Source organism: Pelobates fuscus, chromosome 1, assembly GCF_036172605.1.
Source record: "Pelobates fuscus isolate aPelFus1 chromosome 1, aPelFus1.pri, whole genome shotgun sequence".
In the NCBI taxonomy this organism is placed as follows: domain Eukaryota; kingdom Metazoa; phylum Chordata; class Amphibia; order Anura; family Pelobatidae; genus Pelobates; species Pelobates fuscus.
The window spans coordinates 335,427,840-335,445,894 of record NC_086317.1 but is presented as its reverse complement, the minus strand read 5'-3'; the positions used below and the strand labels follow the sequence as shown (position 1 = coordinate 335,445,894).

General features: G+C 43.4%; 1 protein-coding gene across 6 annotated transcripts in view; it reads right to left on the bottom strand.

The window, feature by feature from the left end:
- TMTC4 (transmembrane O-mannosyltransferase targeting cadherins 4) overlaps window positions 1-18,055 on the bottom strand; it is a 115,180-nt gene that overhangs the window by 71,897 nt on the left and 25,228 nt on the right. For all 6 annotated transcript variants that reach the window (XM_063425341.1, XM_063425305.1, XM_063425314.1 and 3 more), the window contains 3 exons: window positions 9,330-9,424; window positions 1,296-1,388; window positions 382-543 (listed from right to left, as the gene is read on the bottom strand). In XM_063425341.1, the coding sequence (XP_063281411.1) occupies window positions 382-543; window positions 1,296-1,388; window positions 9,330-9,424 (350 nt within the window). The remainder of the gene's footprint in view (window positions 1-381; window positions 544-1,295; window positions 1,389-9,329; window positions 9,425-18,055) is intronic.

Sequence of the window (18,055 nt, the reverse complement as noted above, 5' to 3'; positions counted from 1 at the left end):
AACATGTTTTTTACTTTACAGTTTGGTTTGAAGCATATTGTACAATAAAGAAAGACTTTATTCACAAATTACAAAAAGAAAAAAACTGTTTGTGATTTTTGTGATTTGTGAATAAGGAATCATCGTTTTATTATTTCAAATATGTTAAATTCTTTTCTGCTGTGTTATGTGTAAGCCCTAGTATTTTCTGCATTTCCTCCACTCTTTTATATCATTTTGAATAGGCAACAGTCAATGTCACTATTATGTAATCTTTGTATTCTTGTTGAAGTGTAAAATCAGATTTAAAATAAATTCCTATAGAAATTAAGATTTTTTTCCAATAAGAACACACATACCCTAGTAAACTGATGAACATTACCAAAAATATACAGCACTTACCCTAACCAGTAAACTACTGGCAAAAGAGGCTGGATTGTCAACTTCTGTAAATGCAGGTGGTCCAGTACCCATTATATGCCAGCGTATATAAAGCATAGATATTCCACCCGATGCCAAAATGCTTATCCTTAAAAATAGCCCATTATTCAACAATAAAACAGTCTATAAATAAAAAGAAGAGAAAGAAAAGATTTTCTTTTTTTTCCCCAAAAAGATGTTGACATTGTAAGTCAGCCTACTCTGATGACAAAGGAATTTGTTAAATATATACATAAGTTTTATTTTTCATATCGAGATAACATCAATTTACATTTGACTCTTTAGTTTTCAAGTGTATATACAAACAACAACATACATACATGTGCACACCAACAATTGAAATGTTAATTGCGGTTATATCTATATACAATTTACTTTTGAATCTTTTGTTTTCAAGTATATATATATATATATATATATATATATATATATATATATATATATATATATATAATATACATACATATATACAAACACACACACACTTCTCTTATTTCATGTTTGCATGACGACATTATGCAATTATGCTGTTGAAACCATTATTATGACTGTATCAGAGGAGAAGCACGGTTTCTATGTTCATGCTAAATCTGGTTTGTTTTTTTCCCCCCTTTCTCTCTCACATTTTTTCAAGCCTAATCTATTTTTTTCCTACAGCTATGTTAGGAGTCTCAGTATACTGAATAAATATGCATAGTTCAATCTGTATTTTCACTAGAACATCAAAATTGCAGGGCAGAGGAAGAGGTGAAAGAATATGAAAATTGTTCCTTTCAAGAATGGCGCTAGGAGACAGACATGACATCACACTGTGCTGTAACTGAAAAGTGGAGCAATCTGCTCTGAATTGAGAATGGGGAATATGATATGCTCACCTCTGATGTTCTGTCCCTGCGCAGTACTTTTTGGATATATTCCAGCATGTTTAACTTGCAGATGACAAAAATATCAAATACAGCATTCAATCCCTAGGGAACAAAATAGCCTTTTATCATTTCAAGGGCCTGCATTTTTAATAAAAATAAGAGTCAAGGGACAATCAAGTTTGAGAGGACCGAGCAGTTCATAACATCACTCTTGGATATTAATATATGCAGAGTGAATATTAAAAAGAATAAAACACAAGTGCACATTCTCATCTAAACGTGCAGTGGTTAGTATTACTTACTATGTGCTTAACATAACCACACACACAAAAAAAAAGTATCTAATTTTTTATTTTTAAAGTGAAAACGGCTGCCTATGTTTCTGGAATAAAATGCAGTATATTTTAATAAACCCAAACAGCCTGTTTCTGTAACACAACTGAAATACATGCACAGTTGCAAAATGTTTCCTGCAAAACTTAAGCATATATGTGGAGGCTAAATCTAAAAGAACAGAGACTGCAGTTCCATCACCCTTCCTAGTATGGAAAATATAAAAAAATAAAAATAAATTATATATATATATATTTTAATAAACACACCCTGAAATATTTAGTCCTATGATTCTAGCAGGCTTTAAAAGTTACTAAAACTTTACCATACACTCCATGTGCAGGGCTACATTTTCACTCAGAGGCAAGTGAAAATATGAGCCACATTATTTAGAATACAAATAATTCACAATTATATTCCCTGGTCAATTATTTTCAGCTTTTAATTTAATAAACCACTATGTTATTTTATTTTATTTTATTTTATTTTTCAAAGTGCAAGACTATGGCAAACAGGGGCCACTAAGCGAACAATCATTTCTGAGAGTTTAAAGCTTCAGAGATTAGCAAAATAAATAAAATTGCTGTAGCTTTACGACAGCATTTCAGAGCGCTCAGTCAGGTGGGTTGAACATATTAGTTCCAGCTGCCCAATGTCAATTGTGCCCACCATGGAATGCGCTCTGTGTTGCGGACCAAGCATACTCAGAACCTGGCTTTGCTGATAGCAGATTGAAGCTTGGTTCCCTAAACAGTTAATGGAACTGTAAACTGACAACAGCTATAGTATTGCTGCCATCAGTTTACAAAGCAGTTTCATTCATCCTAGAATATGAGTGTAACTGCACAGAAGGAGTTTATAAGGAAGGGGCTATCCGTAGCTGCAGGTAGATAAAAAAAAACAAAAAAAAACCACTGCATCGAAACTTGCCCTATCTATATAATGCAATAAAAAGAATCATGGGGCATCATTTTTATGTAAATATATTTTTTTATTGAGCATAATATTAATTTTAGGTTTTAGACAAAATACTTTTAAAAGAAAGAAACCGCTGTGTGGACTCGCAGGTCCTACTGGGTTTTTTGTTAGGGCTTCAGAAGGTATGCAAGAACAGATAGGTACATATATATGCAGACATTGGGGACACGCAGGTCCTAGTGTATCATCGTGACCCGCCGTGCAAGGGACTCGCAGGTCCCATTACTTAACAGTAGCATCTATCAGGGTAGCCGGGGGGAGTATCAAACCTTATGGGCTCGTAGGTCTAATCACGCATGTATCTTGTTGTGTCATCTCGGTCACCCGTGAGCAGGCCTAGCTCATCCATAGCGAACCCGCAGGTCCTGAAGTGTGTGTAACAAAACAAGCATGGTTCTGGGTCCCCCGGGGGGGTCACTATGCTCGGTCTTGTTTTTTGTCCCGGCAGTCCCAGGTGGTGGTCTGTAGGCTAGGGGCGGGTGTCGGTTATCGTGAGGGGGGATAGTGAGGGTGTTGTCACCCTCGCTGGGTCTGCTCACGGAGAATGCTGCCTGGGCCCCTCTGTGCCCCGTGGTCCCCTATTAGTGTCTTGCTACCCAATGTATTTGGTACTCTAGTTTGTGATCCCGTTGTTTCCCCTTCGGTGACTCTTTTCCAACTGGTGTCGGTGCGGTGAGTTTCCCCCCTGTTCCCCTTATCTGCCTTCATGGGTGTACCGTGTCCTATCACTTGTGCTCGGGCCTGTCTGTCTGGGGCGGCTCCTCGTCTGATCTCAACCTTTGCTCTTGCGCGCTGCCTCGCACTGGCCCACCGGGGAAGTGGGGGGGTAAATGGGGGAGGGGGGGAGAGGGAGGGTGAATGTCTTTCTTCCTCCAGTCTGTCAATAGCCCAGTCTATGCCGTCACGGTCAGTGTAGCAAGTCCTGGAAGTCAGGGCGTGCGGCAGGTGAACCTGCGTTTTCCCCTCTGCCAGTAGGGAGAGCTTCAAAAGCTTCAAGTTCCTCCATGTGTTGGTACCAGGTCCCCAGTGATGGGGCGGATTGTTTTTTCCAGTAAATGGGGATGAGGCTCTAAGCCACGTTAAGTATCCGAATTGTGAGGGATTTTTTGTAAGTTGATGCCTTCGTCGTGGTGCAGTGGATAAGGAATGTGGCAGGGTTCTTTGGTGGTGGGGTGTCGGTGAATCTCTTGATGATCTGATATATGGCCTCCCAGTATGGTTGGATGATTGGACAGTCCCACCATATGTGGAGATAGGTGCCTGTGTGGTTCGTGCATCTCCAGCAAACGTCATCAGTCGTGTGGTCATATCTGTGTGTCTGGTGCGGGGTGCGGTACCATAGTGCTAGCGTTTTGTAGGCAGTTTCCTGCGTTCCACTGGACGGTGCGCATTGTAATGTGAGAGTGCATATCTGGTCCCATTGGGCATGTGTGAATGTTGTGCCTAACGCCACCTCCCATTTCCCCATGAAACTTGGGGGTGGCTGCCTCCTCATCCGCATGAGCATGCCATAGATTGTGGAGAGTCCTTTAACTAGGGGATCTGGGTCCATACAGATGTCTTCAAATGGGGTCAGTGGTCTAGAGGTGTTGTGTAGTTGAAAGATTGTGTGTGTGAACATTTGTAATTGTCTGTATCTGAACTGTAGCATGAATGGGTTGTTGGTGTTTCCTGTCATGTCTTCCAGGGTCCTGAGTTTGCCGTTGGTGGTAGCGTGGTGTATTCGTGGGACCTCATGTCCCAATAGGCTGGTTAGCGTCCTTGGTTCCCTCCCTGGGGGGAAGGTTTCGTTGTGGGTCAGTGGGAGCAGCGGGACGGTGTGGTGGTGAGTGACAGTGGTGTGGCTAGCTTATGCCACACCTGCATGGTCGCTTTAATAAGGGGGTGTGGGGCCGCCAATTGTCTGCCTTGCTGGTGGTCTAGCCAGGGGAGGACGGTGATGGGTCTACCCACCTGTGCGGCCTCTATGTCCTTCCAGGGTTTAGCAACCCCTGATTTGGTCCACTCTACTATTCGCTGGATATGAGTGGCTCTATAGTAACCCCTAAAGTCTGGGAGGGCGAGCCCTCCTTTTTCTTTCGGGAACGTGAGTACATCATGTTTGATTCTCGCTTTCATATTTTGCCAGGCAAACCTGAGGGCCATGGTTCTGAGGGAGGTGAAGAAGGCCTCCGGGATGGCGCTGGGGATGGCCTGGAACAGGTACAACACCCGCGGTAATATATTCATTTTAAGGACTCCAACCCTGCCGAACCACGAGAGTCGCACCTGCTCCCAGTCCCTGAGGTCCTTCTGGATTGTGTGCAACAGCGGTTGAAAGTTGGCCGCATATAGCTGGGTGAGATCTTTCATGATCTTTGTCCCTAGATATCGTATAGAGGTGTCTGACCACTGGAACGGGAGGTCGTTTCAGTGTCGTCGTCTCGCGAGCCGGTAATGATACGTTAAGTATCATGGACTTAGAGTAATTTATCTTGAAGTTTAAGAGCTCTCCGTATGTGTCGAATTCCTTCAGTATTGCTGGCATCGCGGTTTCTGGTTTGGTTACTAAGAATAGTAAATCGTCCGCATATGCTTCTACCGAATGTTTCCGCTTCCCTACCTCTAGCCCCAGGATAAGCGGGTTGTTCCTGATTGAGTTCAGGAATGGTTCAAAGGCTAGTATAAAGAGGAGGGGCGAGAGGGGGCAGCCCTGTTGGGTCCCATTCTTTATCGGGAAAGGATCAGTGAAGGCTCCATTTACGCAGATTTGTGCCGTCGGTCCTGAGTATAGCGCTCTGATCCAGGCCATCATAAATGGTCCCATTCCGAGCCCCTCCAGCACCTGGAACATGAAATCCCAGGAGATCTTATCGAAGGCCTTCTCCGCGTCTGTGGAGAGCAGGAGAAGGCCCTCATTGCTGGATGTTGCTGTGTGGATTAGGGCCAACGCCCTGATCGTGTTGTCCCTTGCCTCTCTATGTGGGGTAAATCCCACTTGGTCCCCGTGTATCAAGTCCGGGAGGGAGGACTTCAGTCTCTGCGAGAGTATCTTGGTGAAGATTTTCAGTTCACAGTTGAGTAGAGAAATTGGCCGGTAATTGGCACATAGTTCAGGGTCCTTCCCATCTTTGGGGATTAAGACGATGTTCGCCTCCAGGGTCTGTGTTAGGATACATGTCCCGTCGCGGATCGCGTTGAGCGCCGCCAGGAGGCGTGGGTTGAGGAGCTCCGAGTAGGCCTTATAATACCGTATGGTTAGACCATCCGGTCCTGGGCTCTTGCCCGGTTTAGCCGTTTTGAGGGCCCATGCTATTTCGTGTGTTGTGATCGGTTCGTCTAGTTCCGAGCGTGTCTATAGCGGGAGGCGTGCACCGATGTGTGATTCTAGGTATCGTGTTGTCCGGTTTTGCCTGTCTGCTAGTTCCCCGTCCGTCCGGTGTGTGTCTAGTACATATAGGTCCGCATAATAAGTCTGTATAGCATCCGCCATGTCTCGTGGCATGCTTTGCACCTGCCCCTGTTTGTCTTTAATTTTGGGGATGTACGCTGATGCTCTTTTTTTTGGCAATCATGCGGGCGAGGAGGGCACCACATTTGTTAGCATTAGTGTAGAAGAATGCCTTGGTGTGTAAGTATGCCCTATGGTAGTTAGCGTTCTCTATGGAGTAGTCAGTTTCGCCCCATCGGCTGCGAGGTGTGTCAGTTTGTGTTTGTCTTCTATTATCCGTATCTCAGTCAGTAGGGTTTTAAGTCTAGCGGCCTTTGCGCGTTTGATGGCCGCTCCCGTCGCAATAAAGTGTCCCCTCATCACACATTTGTGGGCCTCCCACAGGCAGAAGGGCGTAACGTCAGGTGTGTCGTTGTCAGCGAAATATTGCTCAAGTCTGTGTTTGGACTCCATCATCACAACCGTGCCATTAAGGAGGGAGTCATTGAGCCTCCAGTTGGGGCAAGTGGGTTTAAACAGTGGGGTCAGAGTCATCATAACAGGGGCGTGGTCAGACCAGGTCGCCGTGCCTATAACCATCCGTCGGATTTCCGTCAGATAATAATGTGGCATGAGAAAATAGTCCAATCTGGAATACGTCTTGTTGGGAGTCGAGTAGAAATTGTAAACTCGGTCCACCGGGTGTGTTGCCCTCCAGCAGTCCACAAGTCTATTTTCACGGAGGGTCTTCTCTATGTCCATTAAGATGTGGCGGGGTAGTGTGGAGGTGCCCGTGGACGTATCCATGGTCGGCCTCTGTGCCACATTCAGGTCACCCCCCAGGATCAGGCAACCCTCGGCGAACCTTGCTATGGCCCTGGTCGCTACGCGCAGGAAATGGTGTTGGCGCCTATTGGGGGCATAAAGGCACGCAAACATGTAAGGTCGGTCTGTTTGTCTCTTAGTGTATCGGTGGGAGTAAAGTGCAGCGATTTATGTATCAGTAATGCTGTGTCTTTAGTCTTCCCTTCTGGGTTATTACTAAGAAAGCACTGGGTGTATCGGCTGTCGGTGAGACACTACTTGTGCCCTCTGACCGTGGAAGTGGCGTAACACGGTGGAGCATTTTTCTGGTACGTTCAGGCCCTTGGTATTTATGGTAAGGAGATTAATCTCCGCTCTCGTGTGGGTGGCCGGTGCAGGCAAGGTCGGTGTGCGGCTAGGTCGGCTACCATCAGGTGGGGGGGTGGGGGGGGATGGAGGGCACGGGGCAGGTGGTGAATGGGTGTGGGAGTCTCGATCGTCGTTCAGTGGGTATAGGGCAAGTTTCCCTCCCCGCATCCGGGGGCTCCTTGGGCGAGAGCACAGCGCAGCGAGAAGTAACAAATTCAACCAAAAACCGTTAACTGACAAACTAACCATGTAACCTAATAAGGTAAAGGTGTGGGCAAGGCAGGAGTCGGCCCGGTCGTACCAGCCGGCCAAGCCGAGTCCCCCCGCCGTAAACTATACACCCCCGTCCGGTGGGAGCGTGGCCGATTTCCTCTTCTTCCCTTTGAATTAGTTCTTTTCCTGCAACCTGAGTGTAGAGGGTGGTGTGTCTAGAGATGCCTGTGTCCTCCATCTCTACCCGCCAGGTAGTCTGTCCAGCCATCGTCAGAAGGTATGTCAGTTGGGAGGCCCTAGCCTCAAACGTCGTAGCGTGTCTTAGGCATCCACCAGGGCTCGGGAGGCCCGTGTGGTCCGGTCCACCCCATTGGGTAGATGTCCCGTCTCACCTAAGCCTCCAAACTGCTGGTAGAGCAGTCTACAGCACAAGAGCGACCCGGCTGGCCTCACTGTTTCCATCCGAGTTCTGGGTCGTCGTTGTGGCGGTGGCTGACCTCAGGTGAAGTGGGGGCAGTTGGAGTTCCTCCACGAGGTCCTGCAGATCCTGTGCCGTGCGCACCTGTCTGGGGCCATTTGTTGTGTTGGCTATCAGGCCTGTCGGGAAGGTCCACCTGTATCGTATCTTCTGGGTGACCAGCGCTCTAGTGAGTGGTTTTAAAGCCCTGCGGTACCCTAGTGTGGCCGGGCAGAGGTCTGGGAAGAGCTGAAGCGTTCCGCCGTTGTGCACAATCTCTTTGTTGTGGGCCTCATGCAGGATCTCTTCCTTCAATGCGTAAGATTCCAGGCAGTAGATGACGTCCCGCGGGGGGGCCTGTGGGTCTCAACGCTCTGTGGGCCCTGACGAATGCTATGGGGGTCTCCACGGGGCCGTTGAATATGGCTGTGAGCAAGTGTGTCAGGAGGCCGTTGAATATGGCTGTGAGCAAGTGTGTCAGTTGGGCCGGGGTTTCCTCCCCTTCCACCAGGCAGTGTATCCTTAAGTTGTTTCTGCGGCCCCTATTGTCCAGGTCCTCTATGTGCCGTGCCACAGCCTGCATTTGGGTCATTTGGTGAGTTTGGGTCACTGCTTGCGCCGTCTGCGTCGCTGTTAGGTTGTCGTGGTCAGCCTCAAGTTGGGCCATGCGGTCCGCCATACCTTGAATGTCTGCCCTCATCAATTGAAAATCCGCCCTGATGGAGGTCTGAAGGGCTGTGGTAGCAGTGGTCAGGTCTGCCCAAGTTGGTAATGCCTTCAGAAGGCTAAGCCAGTCCGCCTGGGGGGTGGGGGGGTAGCCATGTGGTCTTCCCTCTCTGGGGAGTATGAGCCAGGAGTGGATGCTTCAGACTGCGTGTAGGCCTCAGACGCCGGCTGGAAGTTCGGGTCCGGCGTCGCGGCCAGAAATTACCGCATGGAGGCGTGCACTGTCGCTTGGCGTGACCCCGAGGGCTTAGGGGTGCTACCGGGTTTGGAGTGTTTCCCCATCGCAGTTTGATGTGGCTGCTTTCTCACGATATGCGGGTGAGGTCTGAGGAGTTATTCGTTTATGTGGCCATTCCGTTCCGCCGCTAGGCCACGCCCCTCTGGGGCTTTATTTTTAATTCACAGTTTTTATCTTTAGTTGTACTCCAGTTTTCTGTTTGCTCTGAAAATTCATGTTTTGTATTCAAATAAAGCATCTTAAAACATATTAGCATATATTATTATTATGACCGAACAGTTAATAATTGTAAGACATGCTATTTGTGCATTGGAATTGACACAGGAACCTCTTACCTACAGCCTTATATCATGCTATACAAATAATTTTTACACTATGTAAGAAAAGGGTCAGATTGTTGCAAGGTCTGGTGACTCATCAGAAAATAACTTATTTCTGAACACATCGATTAGTTCGGTTGTGAAGATTGTGGTTAAAATTGGATGATTCACATGTAAAATAATGGCAGTTTCTTACCAAAACAGTTATTCCTTGCTCCTTGCACAGCATAGCAACTGCACTCAGAAAAACACTCAAAAGTACCCAAAACACAGAGGAATGGCCAACGTAAACTGTAGGGGAAAATAGTTAGAGATTACAATAGTCATCAATCGACATTAATAATACACAGTTACACAGCTGAAGAGAGACATGCATCCATCAAGTTCAGCCTCTCACACATTTTTGCTGCTAATCCGAAAGAAAGCAAAAAAAAACAAAAAAAAAACCCAAAGAAAACAGTATGAAGAGCTGTCAATTTTGCAACAAAAATAGAAAAAAATAATAATTCTTCTTGACCCCAGAATGGCAGTCTGATCTCTCTTTGGATAAGGAAGCTATTACATCACAAACTAAAAATTCTATTCCTGAATATTATGTTAGTTTAGCAAGTATTCATCCAATTGCCATTTAACCCCTTAAGGATGGTGGGCGTTCTATGCCGTCCTTAAGGGGCTGGCTCTAAACGCCAGCGTATGGGATAGAACGTGCTAGACGTTCTTGCCGCCCACGTGGCCGGCGGCATTAGCCTGCTGGAGATCGCGGTCGGGGGGGCAACCCAGGCAGCCCCCCTGTGCCCAATGACCTCGGTCTGCAGCCTCTGATCGCAGTGACAGGCTGTCACTGCGATCAGTATTTACTATGTGTCAGCCGATTTAAAATCGTCTGACACATGTGGCCGCGGCATTCTCCCGCTGCAGATTGTGGTCGGGTGACATGCCTGGGCCCCCAGGCAGTCCCCCTGCGTTCAGTGACCGCGATCTGCATAGTCTGACACATGTAACTGCACGCATGATCCCCCTGCAGAACGCAGTGGGAGCATGCCTGTACCCTGGCTGACACTGTCTCTGCCCCTCTCCTCCCCGCTTAACCCCTTAAGGTTAATTACAGTTAAAAATTATATATATTTATATATAATAAGAAACAGTAATGGTAGCACTCACGGTCTTCTGTTTAAAAATTCTTCCTTATTATGCAAGTATTAAAACATGGGTTTCCAGGATCAACGTTTCAGTCCTCTCTCAGGACTTTCATCAGGATCCTGATGAAAGTCCTGAGAGAGGACTGAAACGTTGATCCTGGAACCCATGTTTTAATACTTGCATAATAAAGAAGAATTTATGAACTGAAGACTGTGAGTGCTACCATTACTGTTTCTTATTGGATATTGAAAGTCCCAGGGTGAGCACCCGGCAAAGATGTGTTATATTTACAGCCTGTGTGCAAGGATTTTCCATTGATTTATTTTTTTATATATATATATATATATATATATATATATAAAAATAATAGAAAAAATTATGTAAATACATTAAAAAAAAATATAGGGGGCGGAGCCTGACCACGGAGCAGTCCAGACGCGTGCTGCATGAGCTCCTGAGTCTGGCACATCATTTGACAGCAAAATCGAGCTAAAAACCTACTGGGCAGAAAAACCTTACCCAACTTGACCCCGACATGCCGGCGGTTCAGGGGATACCTCTTGCAGGCCTCTCCTCCGCTGGCAAACCCGACTCGACACACACGCCTCGCACACACTTCGTGGAGCGAACACTCCAACGTATAGACAAGCTATATGCCGATTCTGGGCCAAGCTGGAGAGGCGAGTGTAACCCAGCAACCAAGACAAGGGGAAGCCCAGAGGGGCCTCAGCCCAAACACTGATGGTGTAACCGCGGCTGGTTCCCTTATTTACCACTACAACGTCTTAGAACTTAGTAGGGATAACCATACAGATATCTTAGCCATAATTTTATATAGTTGGTGTAAGAGATCCTCTATTTAACATATATAAATAATTGAGAATACAATATAAAATAAGGATTGTCTTGGAAGCAATAACATTTTGTCTTTTAGATATTTTTTATATAAAAATATAAATATAGACATATAAAATCCATTATAGCAGAGTTTATAAGATTAAACTAAATGCTTGCAAATATAATTAATAGGTTATCCTTCTGAACATGTCATCATGTCAGCCTCTCTGTCATTATAAGATGGAGCAGCGTCTGTCTCCAAGTCTCTCCTCTGTTCCTTAACATTTAAAAGTACACCTATTTATACCTTAGGTGTCTTCATTTTAGGGTCACCGTAGTTCATATATGAAAAAGTAACACTTCTTTTACTTTATTCATTTTAGGACCTCCCTTAACTTGGCAAAAATACGAGGCCATAACTAAAGGGTGCATACGTCATGGCATCTTAAAGTCTGAACATCCTTATCTACTAAGGTTACCACAGTATATTACGTACTGAAAGAGTCAAAGCATATCCTTGAAACTTGTTTATGCATTATTGTTATTGTAATTCGTCTGGGACAAAATGGCGCAAACATATTATGCACTAAGGTTATTGCTTAAAGAAACATCTATGATAAACAATATGTTCCATTTCTAACACCTTATCAGTTTGCAATATCGCTTAAAGACAAAGTACACAGTTTAAGAAATACAACATTTCATTCTAAAACTTGTAATATTTGCATTTGCCCATAACAATGGCCTTCAAACAGGCGCAAAACCTACTCAGCAAACTACCAAGCCCAGGACCAGCCCACGCAAGCTGAGGGCCACAGGGTCGCTTACCCCGCAGTAAACACCACGTGGGCGGAAAACAACCCGCCGCAAGCGACGAACATGCAACAGGACCCTCCACTGACCGCGTGACAAACGGGACTTGGACCTTATGGGACATGGGGTCTGGAGCCCGAAGTCACCAGGCCTTGAACCTGCCTGAAGCCAACGAGAAGGTGAGTGCTGCCCCTTCCGCACCTCAACCCTGGAGAAGCCAATAGCCCACAGCAAAAGCATACCTGACATGGGTATCGCCTAAAGCAAACACCGGACTGATTGCATGGGGCGGGCGGCCGCCGGCTGCACTGGACACTGATCCCTGAGAGCCACACAGCGCCCACAGAACTCGATCTCCCCCTCCGATGTCTCCTATGCGCTGTGCAGTGTGCCAGTTACTCTTTATTGTCTTGCTTATATGTGTTTAAATGCTTAGTCAGCCACACTGCAACCCTAGGCATCTTCCTATGTATTGATGCAGCCTCAGATTAAATGCCTAGACTCGCTGTTTAGCATGAAAATTATGCCCATACAAATAAGCACTTGCCTCATATAACGGATACCCTAGCAAAGGTACCCTAACACTGCTAGACATCGACTGCATAACTACATTCTGACAACATAGCTATTAGGTAAAGGTTGATTTATTTTTATATATATATATATATATATATATATATATATATATATCACATATATATACACACACACACACACACACACACCTGTATTTTGTAGATTTTGGCCCCAGCAGCACCCTATAATGTATGCATGTTCAGGTGAGTGCAGCCCTCTTGGTTTCTTTTATATATTTGGGAGTCCCAGGCCAACTCCTTGGTTTTGCACCTCTCCCTGTTACAGGTGCCTCATTCCAGGGCCCTATTTAGCCTTGACTTGCAGAGAGTCCCAGGAAGGATGTATTTCCCAAGTAAGTGGATTAATCTCATAAGAGCAAGCATTAGGCTGCTAGTAGGATAGGACCTGCCGAATATGGGGTACTTTGACGTAGTTGGCAGGCTTATGCAATGTATGATCATATAATGTAACTAAACCCCATCATTTTTTGCCTAGGTGAGGTGTTTTTAAATAAAACTATTACAATCTCTAAGATTTGAAATCACTGTTTAGATAATAAGCGAGTGCGCTGGATTCTGTATATTTTCGCCCCAGCAGCACCCTATAATGTATAATGTTCAGGTGAGTGCAGCCCTCTTGATAGATATATATATATATATATATATATATATATCTCATCGTTGTAATACATTTTACTGTTTTGAAACACAAATATTTGTGTTCAGTGACGTCTCCCGAGTAAAACAGTACCCCCCATGTACAGGTTTTATGGGGTGTTGGAAAGTTATAGGGTTAAATGCTAGCAAATTAAATTCCCTATACTTTCGGCCGGGGTTGTCAGACAGGTCCCGCAAATTGTAATTAATAAAATTACCTAATGATGTAAAATTATTACATTAAAAAAAAATAGTTATTTATATATTTTAAAATTTTATACGTTAAAGTAATGTAGAGTAGATCAGGATGTTGGTTAAAGCGATGCAAAATAGCAAAATTCGTGAGTACAAGTAGTGAATTTACATGACTGACCTCGGTTAGTAGCATGCTAAGTTGGTACATCATCCTAACATATTAACACGCTAAGAGGGTGCATTTTTCATATGAAAAATCAAAGCACACTAAAAATAAAAGAATTAAAAAAAAAAAAGTGTGTAATTTCGTTCTAACTATATTTTGATATTTATATATATATATATATATATATATCTATCAAAATACACATAGAACAAAATATATATCTATCTACACAAGTATCTACACATATACATTTTTTATATATATATATATATATATATATATATATATATATAAATATAGTTATAGTTATTTTTTTTTTTTTATGTAATAATTTTACATAATTAGGTAATTTTATTAATTACAATTTGCGGGACCTGTCTAACAACCCCGGCCGAAAGTATAGGGAATTTAATTTGCTAGCATTTAACTATGACTTTCCAACACACCATAAAACCTGTACATGGGGGGTACTGTTTTACTCGGGTGACTACGCTGAACACAAATATTTGTGTTTCAAAACAGTAAAATGTATTACAACGAGGATATAGTCAGTGAAAGTGAAGTTTTTTTGCATTTTTCACACCCAAACGGCACTTACACTGACAATATTATTGCTGTAATACTTTTTACTGTTTTAACCCCTTAAGGACGGAGCCAAATGTACATGTTGTGAACGAAACAAAATGTAAACAAAACCTGGCATTTGCGCTATATGTCTGTCCAACCGTAATTCACCTCTTTCATATTAAATGCACCCCCCCCTTATTAATTTAACTTATTTTATTCAGGGGAAACAGGGCTTTCATTTAATATAAAATATTTAACTATGAAACATAATTTAATATGAAAAAAATGGGAGAAAATACGATTTTTTTTATTTTTTTAGTTCTACATGACATTTTAACGGTCAATGTCATAATACTGTTTGCTTTTACTGCAATAAAATACACATATTTGTATTCCGCAAAGTCTCACGTGTAAAACAGTACATCCTATGTACAGGTTTTATGGTGTTTTGGAAAGTTACAGGGTCAAATATAGCACGTTACATTTGAAATTGAAATTCGCCAGATTGGTTACGTTGCCTTTGAGACTGTATAGTAGCCCAGGAAATAAATTTACACCCATAATGGCATACCATTTGCAATAGTAGACAACCCAAGGTATTGCAAATGGGGTATGTCCAGTCTTTTTTAGTAGCCATTTGGTCACAAACACTGGCCAAAGTTAGCGTTGGCATTTTTTTGCATTTTTCACACACAAACAAATACTAATTTTGGCCAGTGTTTGTGACTAAGCAGCTACTAAAAAAGATTGGACATACCCCATTTGCAATACCTTGGGTTGTCTACTATAGCAAATAGTATGCAATCATAGGGGTCATTTTCATTCTTGGGCTACCATAGGGTCACAAAGGCAACGTAAGCAATCTGGCGAATTTTAATGTGAAAAAAATTAAACACAAGCCTTATATTTGACGCTGTAATTTTTGAAAACACCATAAAACCTGTACATGAGGGGTACTGTTGTACTCAGGAGACTCCGCTAAACACAAATATTTGTGTTTCAAAACAGTAAAAAGTATTGCAGCAATAATATCGTCCGTGTAAGTGCTGTTTGTGTGTGAAAAATGCAAAAAACGTCACTTTTACTGGCGATATTATCGTTGTAATACATTTTACTGTTTTGAAACACTAATATTTGTGTTTAGCAAAGTCTCCCGAGTAAAACAGTACCCCCCATGTACAGGTTTTATGGTGTCTTGGAAAGTTATAGGGTTAAATATAGTGCTAGCGAATTAAATTCCCTATACTTTCGGCATGGGTTGTCAGGCAGGTCCCGCTAATTGTAATTAATTAGGATACCTAATTATGTAAAAATATTACATAAATATATGTGTAGAATTAATATATATATATATATATATAAAATCAGAGAAAAAAAAAATCAGAGCACTCCAAAAGGACTTCTTTTTCAGTGTTTACTGTGACAAACGGTTACATCAAATCATCAAATCGACGTTTCGACCCCTTAGGGTCTTTTTCAAGATATATATATATATATAGTGATATATACGTATATATTTATGTATATAGATATATATTATTCAAGTGTATTTTGATATAAATATATATATATTAATATCACAATACAGTTAGAACGAAATAAAACATCTATATATTTTTTTATATTTTATTTTTAATTTTTTTTTTTTACGTATTTACATATTTTTTTATATTATATATAAATATATATATAACAATAATTATATATATTTAATCAGTGTCAGTCTACGCCTGCTGCCTCCATAAATCCTGTATGCCCTGTACACACGCCAGTAATAAAAAAGAACCCAAACGGAGACCGAATCATGCAAAATTCATTTAATCTATACAAAAAGTGGAGGGAAAGCCAGTACTGCCACTATACAAAGAAAAAAGGAATTTACGGTAAGTAAAATTGCTGTTTTTCCCTTCGTATAGTGGCAGTACTCACAGTTGGGATATATCAAGATCCCTGTAAAAAATAAAGGGTGGGGACTCAGCAGGCCACAGCTTGCAACACCTTACGCCCAAAATCAGCCTCAGATGATGAGAATATGTCCAGCCTATAATGCTTGATAAAGGTATGCAATGAAGACCAAGTAGCCACCTTGCAGATGTCTTCAGGCGAAGCCGCAGCTCTTTCAGCCCATGAGGTAGCCATAGCCCTAGTTGAATGAGCCCTTAATGGGAATTTAAGGGGAATCCCTTTGGAGCGATAGGCCAACCTGATGGTATTTGTCAGCCATCTAGCTAATGAGGGTCCAGAGACAGCATTACCCGCACATTTGCCTTGAAAGTAGATGAAAAGATGATCTGAGGATCTAAACTCCTGAGTTTTCCGAAGGTAGCATTTCAGGGATCTCCTAACATCTAGGAGATGCCATTTCTTTTCTAGCTCAGATGTGGGTGATTGACAAAAGGCTGGCAGAACAATAGGCTGGTTGATCGTAGCACTTGAAATAACCTTAGGCAAAAATGAAGGTCTGGGATGTAGAACTACTTTTTCTTGATGAAAAATGGTGAACTCCGGCGAAGATGATAGAGCTCGGATTTCACCTATTCTCCTAGCGGAGGTAACCGCCACCAGGAAGGCCGTCTTGAAGGTAAGGAATTTGATGGAGACTTGAAACAACGGTTCAAATGGTGGTTCACAAAGGGCCTGAAGAACCAGAGACAAATCCCATGTAGGAAAGGAAACCAGTCTGGGAGGCCTCTTCAACCGTATGGACTTAATAAACCTTCGAACAAGAGGGTTAGATGCAATATCCTGAACCAGGAAGTGACTAAGAGCAGAAATCTGGCCCTTGAGTGTAGATACCCCTAGGCCGGCTTCAAACCCATCTTGCAAAAAAGAAAGAATTTTCGGAACTGAGGCTTTGGCCGGATCAGAATTCCGGAGATAACACCAGGTTCTGAACTTCATCCAAACCCTAAAGTAGATTCTTGAAGTGGACGAGCGGACAGATGACAGCAAAACGTCACATAGACGGTCAGAAAGACCCTGACCTTGGAGTATCATCCTTGCAGCAACCATGCCGTCAGGTGAAACATTGCTAGGGTTTCTTCTGGAAGCTTCACGTTCTCTAAAATGTGAGAAGAGACCGGGAGGTGCCAACGAGAGATGGCCATGTTTTCCACTTCCGAAAACCAACTTCTGTTCGGCCAGAAGGGCAGGACTGCCAGAATTCTTGCCTTCTCCCATCTTATTTTCTGAACAATTCGTGGTATAAGGGCTATAGGAGGGAAGACATAAGCCATATCGAAAAACCAAGGGATCGATAGACCGTCTAGGACATCTGGGTAATCTCTTGAATGAAGTGACGCAAATCTCTGCACCTTTCTGTTTCTCCTTGTTGCCAACAAGTCCATCTCTGGCCTGCCGAAGCGTGCAGCCAGCTCCAGAAAAACTTCGTTTGATAGAGCCCAGTCTGCTTGAGACCAATGGCTTCTGCTGAGGTCGTCTGCAATAACGTTTAGAGACCCTTTGATATGGGTAGCTGATATTGCGAGAAGATTCACTTGGGCCCAAGCCATTATGTGGTAGCAAAGATCTTGAAGAGCTTTTACTTTTGTGCCCCCTTGGCGATTCAAGTAGGCCACCGTAGTGGCGTTGTCCGACTGAATCCTTACCGACTGATTGGCGATGAGAGAACCGAAGGAAATCAGAGCTTCCCAAACCGCTTTTAATTCCCTGAAATTCGAGGAAGCGCATGCCTCTTCTTTGTTCCAAAGCCCTTGATGGAAATGAGAGCCTAGATGAGCGCCCCAACCTGTCTGGGAGGCATCTGTGGTTATCGTAATCCACCGTTTTAGTGCGAACGACAGGCCCTTTGAGATGTTGTCTTTTACTTTCCACCAGTTCAGTTGTCTTTTCACCGTGTCGGATAGGCGGAAGGGAGAGTCCAGATCTTCCGGTTTCCGCGTCCACTGGGACAGAATGTCCCACTGTAACGGTTTGGATTCCGCTTTTGCCCAGGCGACGGCCGGTATTGTA